Below are 19,300 nucleotides of genomic sequence, written 5' to 3' on the forward strand. Positions count from 1 at the left end.
ATGGTGGTTCCCCCTGAAGGGGTCAATAGGAGCATAGCTCTTTTCTCTGTTCTGAATATCATTTGAGGAGACTATATAAATGGTAGTCTACTGAATCAAATAAACTGAAAGGCTATGTTCAGATCTTCTATGTTATGTGTTCTGATGGCCTATGTTCTGATGTTCTATGTTCTGATGTTCTATGTTCTGATGTTCTATGTTCTGATGTCCTATGTTCTGTGTTCTGATGTCCTATGTTCAGATGTTCTAATGTTCTGTGTTCTGATGTCCTATGTTTTATGTTCTGAATATCATTTGAGGAGACTATATAAATAGTAGCCTACTGAATAAAATAAACTGAAAGGCTATGTTCAGATGTTCAGATGTTCTGTGTTATGATGTTCTGTGTTATGATGTTCTAATGTTATGATGTTCTAATGTTCTATTTTATGTGTTCTGATATTCTGTGTTCAGATGTTATGATGTTCTGATGTTCTATGTTCTGATGTTATCATGTTCTATGTTCTGATGTTATCATGTTCTGTGTTCTGATGTTCTGTGTTCAAATGTTATGATCTATGTTTTTTAAATATATTTAAAAAAAACTAACAACCATACATAAACAAAACTGTGTTATGTGTTCTATGTAGGTTCCTGTGGGCACAGAACCAGATGGTATGAACATCTTGGGCCTGGTTCTCTTTGCCATGGTGTTCGGTGTGGCACTGAGGAAGCTGGGAGAGGAGGGGGAGGAGCTCATACGCTTCTTCAACGCTTTCAATGAAGCCACCATGGTGCTGGTGTCCTGGATCATGTGGTGAGTGACCTCAAACAACCCAGATCATGTGATTAGCCTCTCCTGGTTCCCAAGACTATTCCCAAGGGAAAACAAGAGGAGCTTCTGATGGCTCACTAGATAAAGTCTGTACTGTTTATTCCTTAAGAACTGCAGGAGGTGTTGTAGGCTGCTGACGCTATGCATTTGACACTGAAATGAGAAGCTACTTTTTGACTGGGAAGCTGCCTACTTGTGTAGAATCAAATGAAACATTTAATTACATTTCTGATAAATGTTTTAGCTTTTCCTTTCAAATAAATCTGCAGCAAAAATAGATATTCTGTTAAGTCATCACCTCACCAAATGGTATGTATTCTATATTTCTCCTACCTCAGGTACGTCCCGTTCGGCATCATGTTCCTGGTGGGTAGTAAGATAGTGGAGATGGAGGATGTGGTTCTGTTGGTGACCAGTCTGGGGAAATACATATTTGCCTCCGTCCTGGGTCATATCATCCACGGGGGGGTCATCCTGCCTCTCATCTACTTTGGGTTCACACGCAAGAACCCCTTCAGCTTCCTGTCCGGCCTCATCACGCCCTTCACCACCGCCTTCGCCACCTGCTCCAGGTAGGCCTCTGTTACACTATCCCTCCACCAGTCCAGGTACTATCCCTCCACCAGTCCAGGTACTATCCCTACACCAGTCCTGGTACTATCCCTCCACCAGTCCAGGTACTATCCCTACACCAGTCCAGGTACTATCCCTACACCAGTCCTGGTACTATCCCTCCACCAGTCCAGGTACTATCCCTCCACCAGTCCAGGTACTATCCCTCCACCAGTCCAGGTACTATCCCTCCACCAGTCCAGGTACTATCCCTCCACCAGTCCTGGTACTATCCCTACACCAGTCCAGGTACTATCCCTCCACCAGTCCAGGTACTATCCCTACACCAGTCCTGGTACTATCCCTCCACCAGTCCAGGTACTATCCCTCCACCAGTCCAGGTACTATCCCTCCACCAGTCCAGGTACTATCTCTCCACCAGTCCTGGTACTATCCCTCCACCAGTCCAGGTACTATCCCTCCACCAGTCCAGGTACTATCCCTCCACCAGTCCAGGTACTATCCCTCCACCAGTCCAGGTACTATCCCTCCACCAGTCCAGGTACTATCCCTACACCAGTCCAGGTACTATCCCTACACCAGTCCAGGTACTATCCCTACACCAGTCCAGGTACTATCCCTACACCAGTCCAGGTACTATCCCTCCACCAGTCCAGGTACTATCCCTCCACCAGTCCAGGTACTATCCCCCTGCCTGTCTAAGTACTATCCCTACACCAGTCCAGGTACTATCCCTCCACCAGTCCAGGTACTATCCCTCCACCAGTCCAGGTACTATCCCTCCACCAGTCCTGGTACTATCCCTACACCAGTCCAGGTACTATCCCTCCACCAGTCTAGGTACTATCCCTCCACCAGTCCAGGTACTATCCCTTCACCAGTCCAGGTACTATCCCTCCACCAGTCCAGGTACTATCCCTAAACCAGTCCTGGTACTATCCCTCCACCAGTCCTGGTACTATCAATACACCAGTCCAGGTACTATCCCTCCACCAGTCCAGGTACTATCCCTCCACCAGTCCAGGTACTATCCCTCCACCAGTCCAGGTACTATCCCTCCACCAGTCCAGGTACTATCCCTCCACCAGTCCTGGTACTATCCCTCCACCAGTCCAGGTACTATCCCTCCACCAGTCCAGGTACTATCCCTCCACCAGTCCAGGTACTATCCCTCCACCAGTCCAGGTACTATCCCTCCACCAGTCCAGGTACTACCCCTCCACCAGTCCAGGTACTATCCCTACACCAGTCCAGGTACTATCCCTCCACCAGTCCAGGTACTATCCCTCCACCAGTCCAGGTACTATCCCTACACCAGTCCAGGTACTATCCCTCCACCAGTCCAGGTACTATCCCTCCACCAGTCCAGGTACTATCCCTACACCAGTCCTGGTACTATCCCTCCACCAGTCCAGGTACTATCCCTCCACCAGTCCAGGTACTATCCCTCCACCAGTCCAGGTACTATCCCTACACCAGTCCAGGTACTATCCCTCCACTAGTCCAGGTACTATCCCTCCACCAGTCCAGGTACTCTCTTCAATCGTGTTATCCATTTCAATCAAATGCTTTTTCAACTGCTCAACAATTATCTTATCATGCTCCCTTTGGCTGTCTTCAAAGTAATCTTGTTTGGGTCTTTGACCAGTGTCAGGAAAATAATTATCATTCCACATCGTTTAAGAGCTGTTTGCATAGGATTCAGATCAGCTCAAACACACAAAGCAGCCAATCAGCGTACACACATTAATAAACATGAACAAACCAGTGTGACCTGGATATCCAGTAAATCCCTCCACTTCTGTGAACCCCGTGTGACCTGATTACCCAGTAAATCCCTCCACTTCTGTTAACCCAGTGTGACCTGATTACCCAGTAAATCCCTACACTTCTGTGATCCCCGTGTGACCTGATTACCCAGTAAATCCCTCCACTTCTGTTAACCCAGTGTGACCTGATTACCCAGTAAATCCCTCCACTTCTGTTAACCCAGTGTGACCTGATTACCCAGTAAATCCCTCCACTTCTGTAAACCCAGTGTGACCTGGTTATCCAGTAAATCCCTCCACTTCTGTTAACCCAGTGTGACCTAATTACCCAGTAAATCCCTCCACTTCTGTGAACCCAGTGTGACCTGGTTATCCAGTAAATCCCTCCACTTCTGTGAACCCCGTGTGACCCGATTACCCAGTAAATCTCTCCACTTCTGTTAACCCAGTGTGACCTGATTACCCAGTAAATCCTCCACTTCTGTTATCCCAGTGTGACCTGATTACCCAGTAAATCCCTCCACTTCTGTTATCCCAGTGTGACCTGATTATCCAGTAAATCCCTCCACTTCTGTGAACCCAGTGTGACCTGATTATCCAGTAAATCCCTCCACTTCTGTGAACCCAGTGTGACCTGATTATCCAGTAAATCCTCCACTTCTGTTAACCCAGTGTGACCTGATTATCCAGTAAATCCCTCCACTTCTGTTAACCCAGTGTGACCTGATTACCCAGTAAATCTCTACACTTCTGTGAACCCAGTGTGACCTGATTATCCAGTAAATCATCCACTTCTGTGAACCCAGTGTGACCTGATTACCCAGTAAATCCCTCCACTTCTGTTAACCCAGTGTGACCTGATTACCCAGTAAATCCCTCCACTTCTGTGAACCCAGTGTGACCTGATTACCCAGTAAATCCCTCCACTTCTGTGAACCCAGTGTGACCTGATTAACCAGTAAATCCCTCCACTTCTGTTAACCCAGTGTGACCTGATTACCCAGTAAATCCCTCCACTTCTGTGAACCCAGTGTGACCTGATTACCCAGTAAATCCCTCCACTTCTGTGAACCCAGTGTGACCTGATTACCCAGTAAATCCCTCCACTTCTGTTAACCCAGTGTGGCCTGATTATCCAGTAAATCCTCCACTTCTGTGAACCCAGTGTGACCTGATTACCCAGTAAATCCCTCCACTTCTGTGAACCCAGTGTGACCTGGTTATCCAGTAAATCCTTCCACTTCTGTTAACCCAGTGTGACCTGATTACCCAGTAAATCCCTCCACTTCTGTGAACCCCGTGTGACCCGATTACCCAGTAAATCCCTCCACTTCTGTTAACCCAGTGTGACCTGATTATCCAGTAAATCCCTCCACTTCTGTTAACCCAGTGTGACCTGATTACCCAGTAAATCCCTCCACCTCTATGAACACAGTCCATTAGCAGTGCATTGCTAGCAGGCTTTGTCTCCAAGGCTACACCCCACCCTATTCCCTCTATAGTGCACTACTTTTGACTAGAGCCTGAACATACACCTGGGCTCTGGTCAAAAGTAGTGCCATTTGGGACACACTCATCGTCTCCAAGTATCCTCTGCTGTAAGTAACCTGCTGTAAGTAACCTAAACCTTTGGCTGAGTTGTTCCAACCTCAATCTTCAGACTCTGGACCCCACCACCTCTCTATCTAATCCATGGGGAGCCAGGACATTCCGTGCTTCTACACCTGCTACACATTGCTTGCTGTTTGGGGTTTAAGGCTGGGTTTCTGTACAGCACTTTGAGATATCAGCTGATGTACAAAGGGCTATATAAATAAAATTGTATTTTATTTGATTTGGAGGGTCTTTACCATATAAATAGAATGAGTAGAATGGCTTGTAACCTGACTTCTATTCATTTTAGTTCTGTGGTCCTTACCCTCTCTCTGTATGGAAAGGTTCAAGTTACACTACAATACGTTTTTCAGGTCTCTCTCTCTCTCTCTCATTCTCCCTCTATTTCTCTCCCCTTCCTTCTCTTGCTATTCAATACATCTTTACTTGCAAATATTGTCAAATCAGAGGAACTGAAGTTGCTAGTAAAGTACAGTCAAATGTTCTAGATTAATATGCTGTAATTTAACCACTGTGTCCTGTATCTCTCCTCAGCTCGGCGACCCTGCCCTCCATGATGAAGTGTGTCGAGGAGAACAACGGAGTGGACAAGCGGATCAGTCGTTTCATCCTTCCCATCGGAGCCACCGTCAACATGGACGGGGCGGCCATCTTCCAGTGCGTCGCGGCTGTCTTCATCGCTCAGCTCAATAACATAGAGCTCAACGCCGGTCAGATCTTCACCATACTGTGAGTGGGGTGGGGTCAGAAGGAATGGTGGTTGGGTTCAGAAGGAATGGTGGGTGGGGTCAGAAGGAATGGTGGTTGGGTTCAGAAGGAATGGTGGGTGGGTTCAGAAGGAATGGTGGGTGGGGTCAGAAGGAATGGTTGGTGGGGTCAAAAGGAATGGTGGGTGGGGTCAGAAGGATTGGTGGGTGGGGACAGAAGGAATGGTAGAATGGTGGGTGGGGTCAGAAGGAATGGTTGGTGGGGTCAGAAGGAATGGTGGGTGGGGACAGAAGGAAGGGTGGGTGGGGTCAGAAGGAAGGGTGGGTGGGGTCAGAAGGAAGGGTGGGTGGGGACAGAAGGAATGGTGGGTGGGGACAGAAGGAAGGGTGGGTGGGGTCAGAAGGAAGGGTGGGTGGGGACAGAAGGAATGGTGGGTGGGGTCAGAAGGAATGGTGGGTGGGGTCAGAAGGAATGGTGGGTGGGGTCAGAAGGAATGGTGGGTGGGGTCAGAAGGAATGGTGGGTGGGGACAGAAGGAATGGTGGGTGGGGACAGAAGGAAGGGTGGGTGGGGTCAGAAGGAAGGGTGGGTGGGGACAGAAGGAATGGTGGGTGGGGTCAGAAGGAATGGTGGGTGGGGTCAGAAGGAATGGTGGGTGGGGTCAGAAGGAATGGTGGGTGGGGTCAGAAGGAATGGTGGGTGGGGACAGAAGGAAGGGTGGGTTGGAATTTTGAAACCCTGTGTCTGATGCTCTGCAGTGGCTCTGTCCCCACAGTGTGACAGCCACAGCGTCCAGTGTGGGTGCAGCGGGCATCCCAGCCGGGGGCATCATCACCATCGCCATCATCCTGGAGGCTATCGGCCTGCCCACCAACGACCTGTCACTCATGCTGGCCGTCGACTGGATCGTGTGAGTAACACATGTACAGTATAGAGAACCAATACAGCAAACACACGCACGCACGCACGCACGCACACACACACACACACACACACACACACACACACACACACACATATACAGACAAGCACACACACACATATACAGACAAGCACACACACACACATACAGACAAGCACACACACACACACGTATACAGACAAGCACACACACACACACGTACACAGACAAGCACACACACACACATACACAGACAAGCACACACACACACACAGACAAGCATACACACACACACAGACAAGCACACACACACACACAGACAAGCATACACACACACACACACAAGCATACACACACACACAAACACAGACAAGCACACACACACACATACACAGACAAGCACACACACACACACACAGACAAGCATACACACACACACACACAGACAAGCACACACACACACACAGACAAGCATACACACACACACACACAGACAAGCACACACACACACACACAGACAAGCATACACACACACATACACAGACAAGCATACACACATACACAGACAAGCATACACACATGGACAGACACATTTATGTACATTTGCATGGACATGCGCACCAATGTACAAACGCACACGCATAGACACACTCTTAATGTACTCACTCATTTTGGACAGCTGCTATATCAAAATATCAGGTGTTATTTCCAGTAAGATACAGTAGACCTGTACAGTAGACCTGTCCAGTAGACAGTAGACTGTAGACCTGTACAGTAGACAGTAGACCTGTACAATAGACAGTAGACAGTAGACCTGTACAGTAGACAGTAGACCTGTTCAGTAGACAGTAGACTGTAGACCTGTACAGTAGACAGTAGATCTGTACAGTAGACAGTAGACCTGTACAGTAGACTGTAGACCTGTACAGTAGACAGTAGACCTGTACAGTAGACAGTAGACAGTAGACCTGTACAATAGACAGTAGACAGTAGACATGTACAGTAGACAGTAGACCTGTTCAGTAGACAGTAGACAGTAGACCTGTACAGTAGACAGTAGATCTGTTCAGTAGACAGTAGACAGTAGACCTGTACAGTAGACAGTAGACCTGTACAGTAGACAGTAGACCTGTACAGTAGACAGTAGACCTGTACAATAGACAGTAGACAGTAGACATGTACAGTAGACAGTAGACAGTAGACCTGTACAATAGACAGTAGACAGTAGATCTGTACAGTAGACAGTAGACCTGTTCAGTAGACAGTAGACAGTAGACCTGTACAGTAGACAGTAGATCTGTACAGTAGACAGTAGACCTGTTCAGTAGACAGTAGATCTGTACAGTAGACAGTAGACCTGTACAGTAGACAGTAGATCTGTACAGTAGACAGTAGACCTGTACAGTAGACAGTAGACAGTAGACCTGTTCAGTAGACAGTAGACCTGTACAGTAGACAGTAGACAGTAGACCTGTTCAGTAGACAGTAGACAGTAGACCTGTACAGTAGACAGTAGATCTGTACAGTAGACAGTAGACCTGTTCAGTAGACAGTAGACCTGTACAGTAGACAGTAGACCTGTACAGTAGACAGTAGATCTGTACAGTAGACAGTAGACCTGTTCAGTAGACAGTAGACAGTAGACCTGTTCAGTAGACAGTAGACCTGTACAGTAGACAGTAGACCTGTACAGTAGACAGTAGATCTGTACAGTAGACAGTAGACCTGTACAGTAGACAGTAGACCTGTACAGTATACAGTAGACAGTAGACAGTAGACCTGTACAGTAGACAGTAGACCTGTACAGTAGACAGTAGACCTGTACAGTAGACAGTAGACAGTAGACCTGTACAGTAGACAGTAGACAGTAGACCTGTACAGTAGACAGTAGACAGTAGACCTGTTCAGTAGACAGTAGACAGTAGACCTGTACAATAGACAGTAGACAGTAGACATGTACAGTAGACAGTAGACCTGTTCAGTAGACAGTAGACAGTAGACCTGTTCAGTAGACAGTAGACAGTAGACCTGTACAGTAGACAGTAGATCTGTACAGTAGAAAATAGACAGTAGACCTGTACAGTAGACAGTAGACCTGTACAGTAGACAGTAGACCTGTACAGTAGACAGTAGACCTGTACAGTAGACCTGTACAGTAGACAGTAGACCTGTACAGAAATAGATGTGTTCTGCATATCAACTGTGGTTATGTTACATTAAATGTATGCTAACAGTTAAATAGAGCTCCTGATTCATCATATCCACTGTGGTTATGTTACATTAGATGTATGCTAACAGTTAAATAGAGCTCCTGATTCATCATATCCACTGTGGTTATGTTACATTAAATGTATGCTAACAGTTAAATAGAGCTCCTGATTCATCATATCCACTGTGGTTATGTTACATTAAATGTATGCTAACAGTTAAATAGAGCTCCTGGTTCATCTTAGCATGCTTGATATACTGCTTAGCTTCTGACAAAAAGTATCCTAATAAATTGTGTGTGTGTTTGGGTGTGTGCGTATGTACATGTGCGTGTACTTATGTGCGTGTGTGTTTTCAGGGACCGCACCACCACCGTAGTGAACGTGGAGGGAGACGCCCTGGGGGCAGGGATCCTCCACCACATCAACCAACAGGAGATGAAGAAACAACACCTGGGGGAGGAGCTAGCGGAGGTCCTGGTGGAAGCGGTGGCCAACACCCAGGCTGACGAGGAGACCTCCCCGCTCGTCACGCACCAAACCCTGGGTTCAGCAGGCGACCAATCCCCCAGGGAGACCGCGGAAGCCATTGAGTCTGTCCTGTGAACTCGTAAAACAACTGTGAATTCTGTCTCTATGGTTACAATCAGTGGTGGCTGGTGGCACTTCAATTCGGAGGACGGGCTCATAGCAAGGGCTGGAACGAAATGAATTGAATGGTATCAAAACACATCAATGATATGGTTTTCTTCGTGTTTGATGTAATTACATTCACTCCATTCCAGACATTTTTATTATTAGCCGTCCTCCCCTCACCAGCCCCCTCTGGTGTCTAAGGTTACGATGCTGATGCTGCTACTCGTGACACGACCGAGTCAACCGAATCGTCTCTGATCACCTTTACCATACCTCTTAAAACAGTTCATGAGTCATTTCACTTCTAGGAAAAAAGTGCCCTAGATAAAGTTTGTTTTATATAGTGGTACTTCCTATTTGGAGTATTCTATAAGTGTATGTAAAAGCCACAGGAAGGTTAGCCTCGCCCTTTAGAATGAACCTTGCTCATATTGAATCCAGGCTGCTTTCTGGTTTTGGGTGAGAGTGGTCTGAATCTAAAAAGGGAATCTCTCCTAACCATGACATGGCTGTGACCTCACAAGGCAGATGGGAAGGATAATCATTTACTAACTGACCTGGAGTTTTCTGTCAACTCAGAACGTGAAACATTAACCCCTCGAATGACAAAAGTCTTTCAAATATTTGGGGTAAATATTGAGGAAGAGCCACAGTTAACTTTCTGTTTATGTACTGGGAACCTACTGACCCAATGGCCTACTATGGTGCCTGTATCTAATATTGGATTTAGGACCATAAGGATCTGTGTCGATATATAGTGCAGGTTCAATTAGAGCAAATCCTAACTTCTACTTAAATTGGATTTTCACTTTGTCTCAGATTGACATCAATGCATGACTAAGTGGACATTTGCCTTAAATGGACGTTAGAAATATGGTGGTGAGCAGACTCCATTTACTAAACTGTTAAAGTGCAGACCGAGGCCAACTATCCTTCTATTGCTGTGAGAATAGATGTTGCCTCCATCAGTGATGTCCCAGACCCTTGCTACTATGGGTTTCCCAGCACCCTGTTCCCTATATAGTGCACTACATTTTGCCCCATAGGGCTCTGGTTAAAAGCATTACATTATGTAAGGAATAGATAGCCATTTGGGATGACACATGGCATTGATAAAGGCATGCTCTCATTATTGACTCGGAATAGTATTTATCGAAATCCTTGGACATGTAGGAAACTGCCAAAGTTGTTAGAGCAGCCTTTTCCTGTTGCTAGATACATCTTATACAGTCTATGGGATACGTATGTTTTCCAAATGACTAAAATGTTCAAATTGACAAAATAATTATCATATTACAGCAGTGGTTCTGCTGCCACCTAGTGGTGGCGTTGTGTAGTGGTTCTGCTTCCACCTATTGGTGGTGTGCAGTAGTGGTTCTGCTGCCACCTAGTGGTGGTGTGGCGTAGTGGTTCTGCTGCCACCTAGTGGTGGTGTGGCAGTGGTTCTGCTTCCACCTAGTGGTGGTGTGGCATAGTGGTTCTGCTTCCACCTAGTGGTGGCGTGGCTCAATGTTTTGAGTTCTGACATGAGAATGGAGCAGGCATTTGATGGTACAGCGTTTTAATTTAATTTGATCCTATATGGGCCAGTGTATTTCTTTTTTTCTTTGTAATGAATCACTATTGCTGTTTGCTGGAAATGATTTACTCTGATTTATGGGGGGAAATGATGTTGTACTAACTCACTAATGTATCAACTCTGTTCCACAATTCCACTTCTACTCAGACTAATTGTTTGTTGAAGCCGTTTTTAGATGTTGGAAATGGAAGGTTGTCCCTCTAGAAAGGACAATTATATGTTATTAACTGTTTTATACAAAATGGTATGCACCCTGATTTGTCAGGATCTTTGGGAATATATTGTCTCTAAACTATAATGTCCTTAAAAATGTGAAAAGGTTGCCAATCTGTCATTGGAATACTGAGGCTCTACATAGTTTGACAGTGAATGATGTATTTTTTGGAAAGCAGAAACTGGTTGTGAGAAGGAGCTTATTAAGTTTGAATATTCTTTCTCTAATTAACATGATCCTCTTTCAATCGAACAACCCTTTACTTTTATAATGACTTTTAAATCTTTTACCCTGAAGCTGACTGAATTGAAAGTATTCGTGAGAATATGTTGAAATAATCTGGAACAATCGCAGATATGTACTTGAATAAACTATATGAAGGAATTTTTTATTTATTCTAATTGTGTTAACATTTTGCATAATTTCTATTTTTGAAATACGATTTAGGTATTTTCTCTCAATTTCTAGTTGCCAAATCTGTTCCTAACGCCTTTCTCTGCTGTGGAACTACTTTTCTTACAGCCTAAAGTATGTAGCCTGGTCCAGCTCTGGTTGTGCTCTTGCCAACTCCATCGATGTAATTGTCAAGACAATCTGTTGGCATGACAATGAGTGGCATGACATGGTAGCACAAACAGATCTGGCACGCAGCCTATGAAGTATGTCCTGCATTTTGTTTTATGGTATTTTGACCAACAGGAATAACTACTTTGTTTCATGTGCAATGATGATGTCTATCTTTGTAACACAGCTGTCTCTTTTACTTGTCTCTGTCTTTTAACGTTAAATATAAATGTGTTTCACGCAACAGAGATGATTTGCTGGTGTTTTGCTGATTGTCTGAATAGTAGCCTAGTCTGTTGGTTTACCAGAATCAGACTGGAGATGAGGTTAGAGGTGTACCCATGTCAAATATGTAATGAATACATGTTTAGGTGGGCCTATAGGTGAGTCTTGGAAATCCCAGACCTATGCTGGAACATTGGTACATTGTGGAAGGCAACCTGTCTGTCTAGACTAGACTAGAGTATAGGTGGCGTTATGTGCCCCAATGAGGCTTGGATGAAAATATGTAGTGTAAGTTGCATGGACTCACTCTGTGTACAGTAATAGTGTTTAACATGATTTTTGAATACCTACCTCATCTCTGTACCCCACACATACAATTATCTGTAAGGTACCTCAGTCGAGCAGTGAATTTCAAACACAGATTCAACCACAAGACCAGGGAGGTTTTCCAATGCCTCGCAAAGGAGGGTTCCTATTGGTAGATGGGTAAACATTTTTAAAGCAGACATTGAATATTAGCATGGTGAATATATTACACTTTGGATGGTGTATCAATACACCCAGTCACTACAAGAATACAGACGTCCTTGCTAATTCACTTGCTGGAGAGGAAGGAAACCGCTCGGATTTCACCATGAGGCCAATGGTGACTTTAAAACAGTTAGAGTTTAATGGCTGTGATAGGAGATAACTGAGGATGGATAAACAACATTGTAGCTACTCCACAATATTAACCTAAACGACAAAGTGAAAAGAAGGAAGCCTGTACAGAATAAAAATATTCCAAACATGCATCATGTTTGCAATAAGGAACTAAAGTAACAATAAGAAAATGTGGCAAAGAAATGTACTTTATGTCCTGAATACAAAGCGTTACGTTTGGGGCAAATCCAACACAACACATCACTGAGCACCACTCTTCATATTTTCAAGCATTGTGGTGGCATGTTATGGGTATGCTTGTCATCGGCAAGGACTGGGGAGTTTTTTAGGATAAAAAGAAAAGGAATAGAGCTAAGCACAGACAAAATCCTAGAGAAAAATCTGGGATACAAACACTGGGATACAAATTCACCTTTCAGAAGGACAATAACCTAAAATACAAGGCCAAATCTACACTGGAGATGACATTGAATGTTCCTGAGTGGTTTAGTTATAGAACAGATAACGATATAGAACAGATAAAGATATAGAACAGATAGAGATATAGAACAGATAGAGATATAGAACAGATAACGATATAGAACAGATAGAGATATAGACCAGATAGAGATATAGAACAGATAGAGATATAGAACAGATAAAGATATAGAACAGATAACGATATAGAACAGATAACGATATAGAACAGATAGAGTTATAGAACAGATAACGATATAGAACAGATAGAGATATAGAACAGATAACGATATAGAACAGATAGAGATATAGAACAGATAAAGATATAGAACAGATAACGATATAGAACAGATAAAGATATAGAACAGATAACGATATAGAACAGATAAAGATATAGAACAGATAAAGATATAGAACAGATAGAGATATAGAACAGATAGAGTTATAGAACAGATAACGATATAGAACAGATAGAGATATAGAACAGATAAAGATATAGAACAGATAACGATATAGAACAGATAAAGATATAGAACAGATAACGATATAGAACAGATAAAGATATAGAACAGATAACGATATAGAACAGATAACGATATAGAACAGATAACGATATAGAACAGATAACGATATAGAACAGATAACGATATAGAACAGATAACGATATAGAACAGATAACGATATAGAACAGATAGAGATATAGAACAGATAGAGATATAGAACAGATAACGATATAGAACAGATAAAGATATAGAACAGATAGAGATATAGAACAGATAACGATATAGAACAGATAGAGATATAGAACAGATAACGATATAGAACAGATAAAGATATAGAACAGATAACGATATAGAACAGATAAAGATATAGAACAGATAACGATATAGAACAGATAACGATATAGAACAGATAGAGATATAGAACAGATAACGATATAGAACAGAGAGATATAAAACAGATAGAGATATAGAACAGATAACGATATAGAACAGAGAGATATAAAACAGATAGAGATATAGAACAGATAACGATATAGAACAGAGAGATATAAAACAGATAGAGATATAGAACAGATAGAGATATAGAACAGATAACGATATAGAACAGAGAGATATAGAACAGATAGAGATATAGAACAGATAGAGATATAGAACAGATAACGATATAGAACAGATAACGATATAGAACAGATAGAGATATAGAACAGATAGAGAACAGAGAGAGATATAGAACAGATAGAGATATAGAACAGATAGAGAACAGAGAGAGATATAGAACAGATAACGATATAGAACAGATAACGATATAGAACAGAGAGATATAGAACAGATAGAGATATAGAACAGATAACGATATAGAACAGAGAGATATAGAACAGATAGAGATATAGAACAGATAGAGATATAGAACAGATAACGATATAGAACAGAGAGATATAAAACAGATAGAGATACAGTGCCTTGCGAAAGTATTCGGCCCCCTTGAACAAACATAAAGATATAAAACTGTATGTTTTTGTGAAGAATCAACAACAAGTGGGACACAATCATGAAGTGGAACGACATTTATTGGATATTTCAAACTTTTTTAACAAATCAAAAACTGAAAAATTGGGCGTGCAAAATTATTCAGCCCACTTAAGTTAATACTTTGTAGCGCCACCTTTTGCTGCGATTACAGCTGTAAGTCGCTTGGGGTATGTCTCTATCAGTTTTGCACATCGAGAGACTGAAATTTTTTCCCATTCCTCCTTGCAAAACAGCTCGAGCTCAGTGAGGTTGGATGGAGAGCTTTTGTGAACAGCAGTTTTCAGTTTTTTCCACAGATTCTCGATTGGATTCAGGTCTGGACTTTGACTTGGCCATTCTAACACCTGGATATGTTTATTTTTGAACCATTCCATTGTAGATTTTGCTTTATGTTTTGGATCATTGTCTTGTTGGAAGACAAATCTCCGTCCCAGTCTCAGGTCTTTTGCAGACTCCATCAGGTTTTCTTCCAGAATGGTCCTGTATTTGGCTCCATCCATCTTCCCATCAATTTTAACCATCTTCCCTGTCCCTGCTGAAGAAAAGCAGACCCAAACCATGATGCTGCCACCACCATGTTTGACAGTGGGGATGGTGTGTGTTCAGGGTGATGAGCTGTGTTGCTTTTACGCCAAACATAACGTCTTGCATTGTTGCCAAAAAGTTCAATTTTGGTTTCATCTGACCAGAGCACCTTCTTCCACATGTTTGGTGTGTCTCCCAGGTGGCTTGTGGCAAACTTTAAACAACACTTTTTATGGATATCTTTAAGAAATGGCTTTCTTCTTTCCACTCTTCCATAAAGGCCAGATTTGTGCAATATACGACTGATTGTTGTCCTATGGACAGAGTCTCCCACCTCAGCTGTAGATCTCTGCAGTTCATCCAGAGTGATCATGGGCATCTTGGCTGCATCTCTGATCAGTCTTTTCCTTGTATGAGCTGAAAGTTTAGAGGGACGGCCAGGTCTTGGTAGATTTTCAGTGGTCTGATACTCCTTCCATTTCAATATTATCGCTTGCACAGTGCTCCTTGGGATGTTTAAAGATTGGGAAATCTTTTTGTATCCAAATCCGGCTTTAAACTTCTTCACAACAGTATCTCGGACCTGCCTGGTGTGTTCCTTGTTCTTCATGATGCTCTCTGCGCTTTTAACGGACCCCTGAGACTATCACAGTGCAGGTGCATTTATACAGAGACTTGATTACACACAGGTGGATTGTATTTATCATCATCAGTCATTTAGGTCAACATTGGATCATTCAGAGATCCTCACTGAACTTCTTGAGAGAGTTTGCTGCACTGAAAGTAAAGGGGCTGAATAATTTTGCACGCCCAATTTTTCAGTTTTTGATTTGTTAAAAAAGTTTGAAATATCCAATAAATGTCGTTCCACTTCATGATTGTGTCCCACTTGTTGTTGATTCTTCACAAAAAAATACAGTTTTATATCTTTATGTTTGAAGCCTGAAATGTGGCAAAAGGTCGCAAAGTTCAAGGGGGCCGAATACTTTCGCAAGGCACTGTATTAGGCCTTTTACAGGAAATGTGTCCAGCATTCAAGAGCACTATGTCAAAGACATAAAACCATCAACACATAGAACATCAACCACATAGAACAGATAGATTTACACAGGTAGGATATAGAACAGATAGAGATATAGAACAAATCGAGATATACACAGGTAGGACAGATATAAGAGATATAGAACAGATATAGATATAGAACTGATAGATATAAACAGGTAGGATATAGATTAGATAGAGATATAGAACAAATCGAGATATACACAGGTAGGACAGATATAAGAGATATAGAACAGATATAGATATAGAACTGATAGATATAAACAGGTAGGATATAGATTATATAGAGATATAGAACAGATATAGATATAGAACAGATAGAGATATAGAACAGATAGAGATATACACAGGTAGGATATAGATTATATAGATATATAGAACAGATATAGATATATAACTGAGATAAAGAACAGATATAGATATAGAACAGACAGATATAGAACAGATGTAAAACAGATAGAGATATAGAACAGATATAGATTTAGAACAGATACAAAACAGATAGAGATAAAGAACAGATAAAAAAAATGATTTAGAACAGATATAAAACTGATAGAGATATAGAACAGATATAGATTTAGAACAGACAGAGATAAAAAAAAATAAAAGAAGATATAGAACAGATATAGATTTTTAAAAATTCAGTCTCATCTGAAAGTTGTAAATTCTTGGTTATCTGCACGAACCCTGGCTAACAAGTTGAATCAGAAATACAAAATTGGGTTTAATTATTTATTTACTAAATACCTAAATAATTACACATACACATAATTAATCATAACTTGATTACAAATTACGTCATAAAGGAAAACGTCCCTAGAGGGCGGAACAGATATGACAGCTGGTTACACAAAGAAAAGGGCTGGGTTTGAGTGAAAGAGCAGGAAGACTGAGTAACAAAGGAAGGAGCTGTGCTATCGTAAATACAGTATCTTATGCATTCTAAATTACCGCCCATTTGGAAAAGGAAAATGCAATAAATATTTACTCTGAGCTGCGCTTCGGTAGGTTGGTGGTAGTTGGAAGGCCGTGTTGCCGAACCGAGTCCTTTGTCCTTTGAAGAATGTCTCTGCTGGTAAATTGTATACGTTGTAGTAACGTCGTTGTGTGGTAGATGGGATACTCTGTCTTTTCCTTCCCAACTTGCGTTTGCAGCTGCTGTTGCTAACCCAACGGCTAGGAGGTATCACTTCTGTAGTGAATAAGAGTTCAAAGTTCATACCATTCGCAACCAAAGCTCACGCTGATGTTGGCTTCGTTCTGTAGTTATTATCTGAACCATTCTGACATCGGACCGTCGTCCTCACATCCTCGGAACAGGAGGTTACATTGTCGTCAAGGCTTTATATAGGAAGGGAGAGGAGGGCGTGTTTGAAAAGTTTTATAGCCCATGTCCCTTCACAGGGGTGGGCCACTGATTGAGCAGAAAACCCAAATCTCAAATTACCAGAATATAGTTCATTTCCCCTCACCTTCTGATGTTCCCAGAATCTCTATGTTAACCAAAGGGGATTGCAAATCAGTAGGGTAGAGAGAGGAAAAGGGGGGGAAGAGGTATTTATGACTGTCATAAACCTACCCCCAGGCCAACGTCATGACAGTTAGCAGAAAACCTTGAAATCAGCCCTTGCCTTAACAGGAAGCCAGTGTAGGGAGGCTAGCACTGGAGTGATATGATCAAATATTTTGGTTCTAGTTAGGATTCTAGCAGCCGTGTTTAGCACTAACTGAAGTTTATTTTGTGCTTTATCCGGGTAGCCGGAATGTAGAGCATTGCAGTAGTTTAACCTAGAAGTGACAAAAGCATGGATGAACTTTTCTGCATCATTTTTGGACAGAAAGTTTCTGACTTTTGCAATTTTACGTAGATGAAAAAAAGCTGTCCTTGAAAGTCTTGATATGTTCTTCAAAAGAGAGATCAGGGTCCAGAGTAACGCCGAGGTCCTTCACAGTTTTATTTGAGACGACGGTACAACCATCAAAAATTAATTGTCCGATTCAACAGAAGATCTCTTTGTTTCTTGGGACCTAGAACTAGCATATCTGTTTTGTCCGAACATTTGCCGCAATCCACTTCCATATGTCTGAAACACAGGCTTCCAGCGAGGGCAATTTTGGGGCTTCACCATGTTTCATCGAAAATACAGCTGAAAGTTAACATTATATTTCCGAATGACATCACTAAGATGTAAAATATATAGTGAAAACAATAGTGGTCCTAAAATGGAGCCTTGACGAACATCGAAATTTACAGTTGATTTGTCAGAGGACAAACCATCTACAGAGACAAACTGATATCTTTCTGACAGATAAAATCTAAACCAGGACAGAACTTGTTGGTGTAGACCAATTTGGGTTTCCAATCTCTCCAAAAGAAAGTAGTGACTGATGGTATCAAAAGCAGCACTACGGTCTAGGAGCACGAGGACAGATGCAGAGCCTCGATCTGAAGCAATTAAAAGGTAATTTACCACCTTCACAAGTGCAGTCTCAGTGCTATGATGGGGTCTAAAACCAGACTGAATCGTTTAGTATACATTGTTTGTCTTCAGGAAGCCAGTGAGTTGCTGCGCAACAGCTTTTTCAATTTTTTAGGAGAGGAATGGGAGATTCGATATAGGCCGATAGTTTTTTATATTTTCTGGGTCAAGGTTTGGCTTTTTCAAGAGAAGCTTTATTACTGCCACTTTTAGTGAGTTTGGTACACATCCGATGGATAGAGAGCCGTTTATTATGTTCAACATAGGAGGGCCAAGCACAGGAAGCAGCTCTTTCAGTAGTTTAGTTGGAATAGGGTCCATCCAGTATGCAGCTTGAAGGTTTAGAGGCCATGATTATTTTCATCATTGTGTCAAGAGATATAGTACTAAAACACTTGAGTGTCTCCCTTGATCCTAGGTGCTGGCAGAGTTGTGCAGACTCAGGACACCTGAGCGTTGGGAGGAATACGCAGGTTTAAAGAGGAGTCTGTAATTTGCTTTCTAATGATCATGATCTTTTCCTCAAAGAAATTTGTGAACTTATCACTGCTGAAGTGAAAGCCATTCTCTCTTTGGGAATGCTGCTTTTTAGTTAGCTTTGCAACAATATCAAAAATATTGGCAAAATAGGATGATCGAGCAGCAGTGAGGGCTCTTCGATACTGCACGGTATTAGTCGGAACGGCTAGTCGGAAGACTTCCAGTTTGGTGTGGCGCCATTTCTGTTCCAATTTTCTGGAAGCTTCCTTCAGAGCTCGGGAATTTTCTGTATACCAGGG

At 42.4% G+C, this 19,300-nt stretch overlaps 1 protein-coding gene across 1 annotated transcript in view; it reads left to right on the forward strand.

Annotated features, from left to right (window-relative positions):
* LOC139413674 (neutral amino acid transporter A-like) overlaps positions 1–11,824 on the forward strand; it is a 44,038-nt gene extending 32,214 nt beyond the window's left edge. Inside the window, exons 4-8 of the mRNA XM_071161329.1 lie at positions 630–796; positions 1,153–1,386; positions 5,305–5,499; positions 6,253–6,387; positions 8,945–11,824. Of these exons, the coding sequence (XP_071017430.1) occupies positions 630–796; positions 1,153–1,386; positions 5,305–5,499; positions 6,253–6,387; positions 8,945–9,191 (978 nt within the window). The 3' untranslated portion in view covers positions 9,192–11,824. The remainder of the gene's footprint in view (positions 1–629; positions 797–1,152; positions 1,387–5,304; positions 5,500–6,252; positions 6,388–8,944) is intronic.
* The last annotated feature ends 7,476 nt before the right edge of the window (positions 11,825–19,300 follow it).

This window comes from Oncorhynchus clarkii, chromosome 1, assembly GCF_045791955.1.
Source record: "Oncorhynchus clarkii lewisi isolate Uvic-CL-2024 chromosome 1, UVic_Ocla_1.0, whole genome shotgun sequence".
Classification (NCBI taxonomy): Eukaryota; Metazoa; Chordata; class Actinopteri; order Salmoniformes; family Salmonidae; genus Oncorhynchus; species Oncorhynchus clarkii.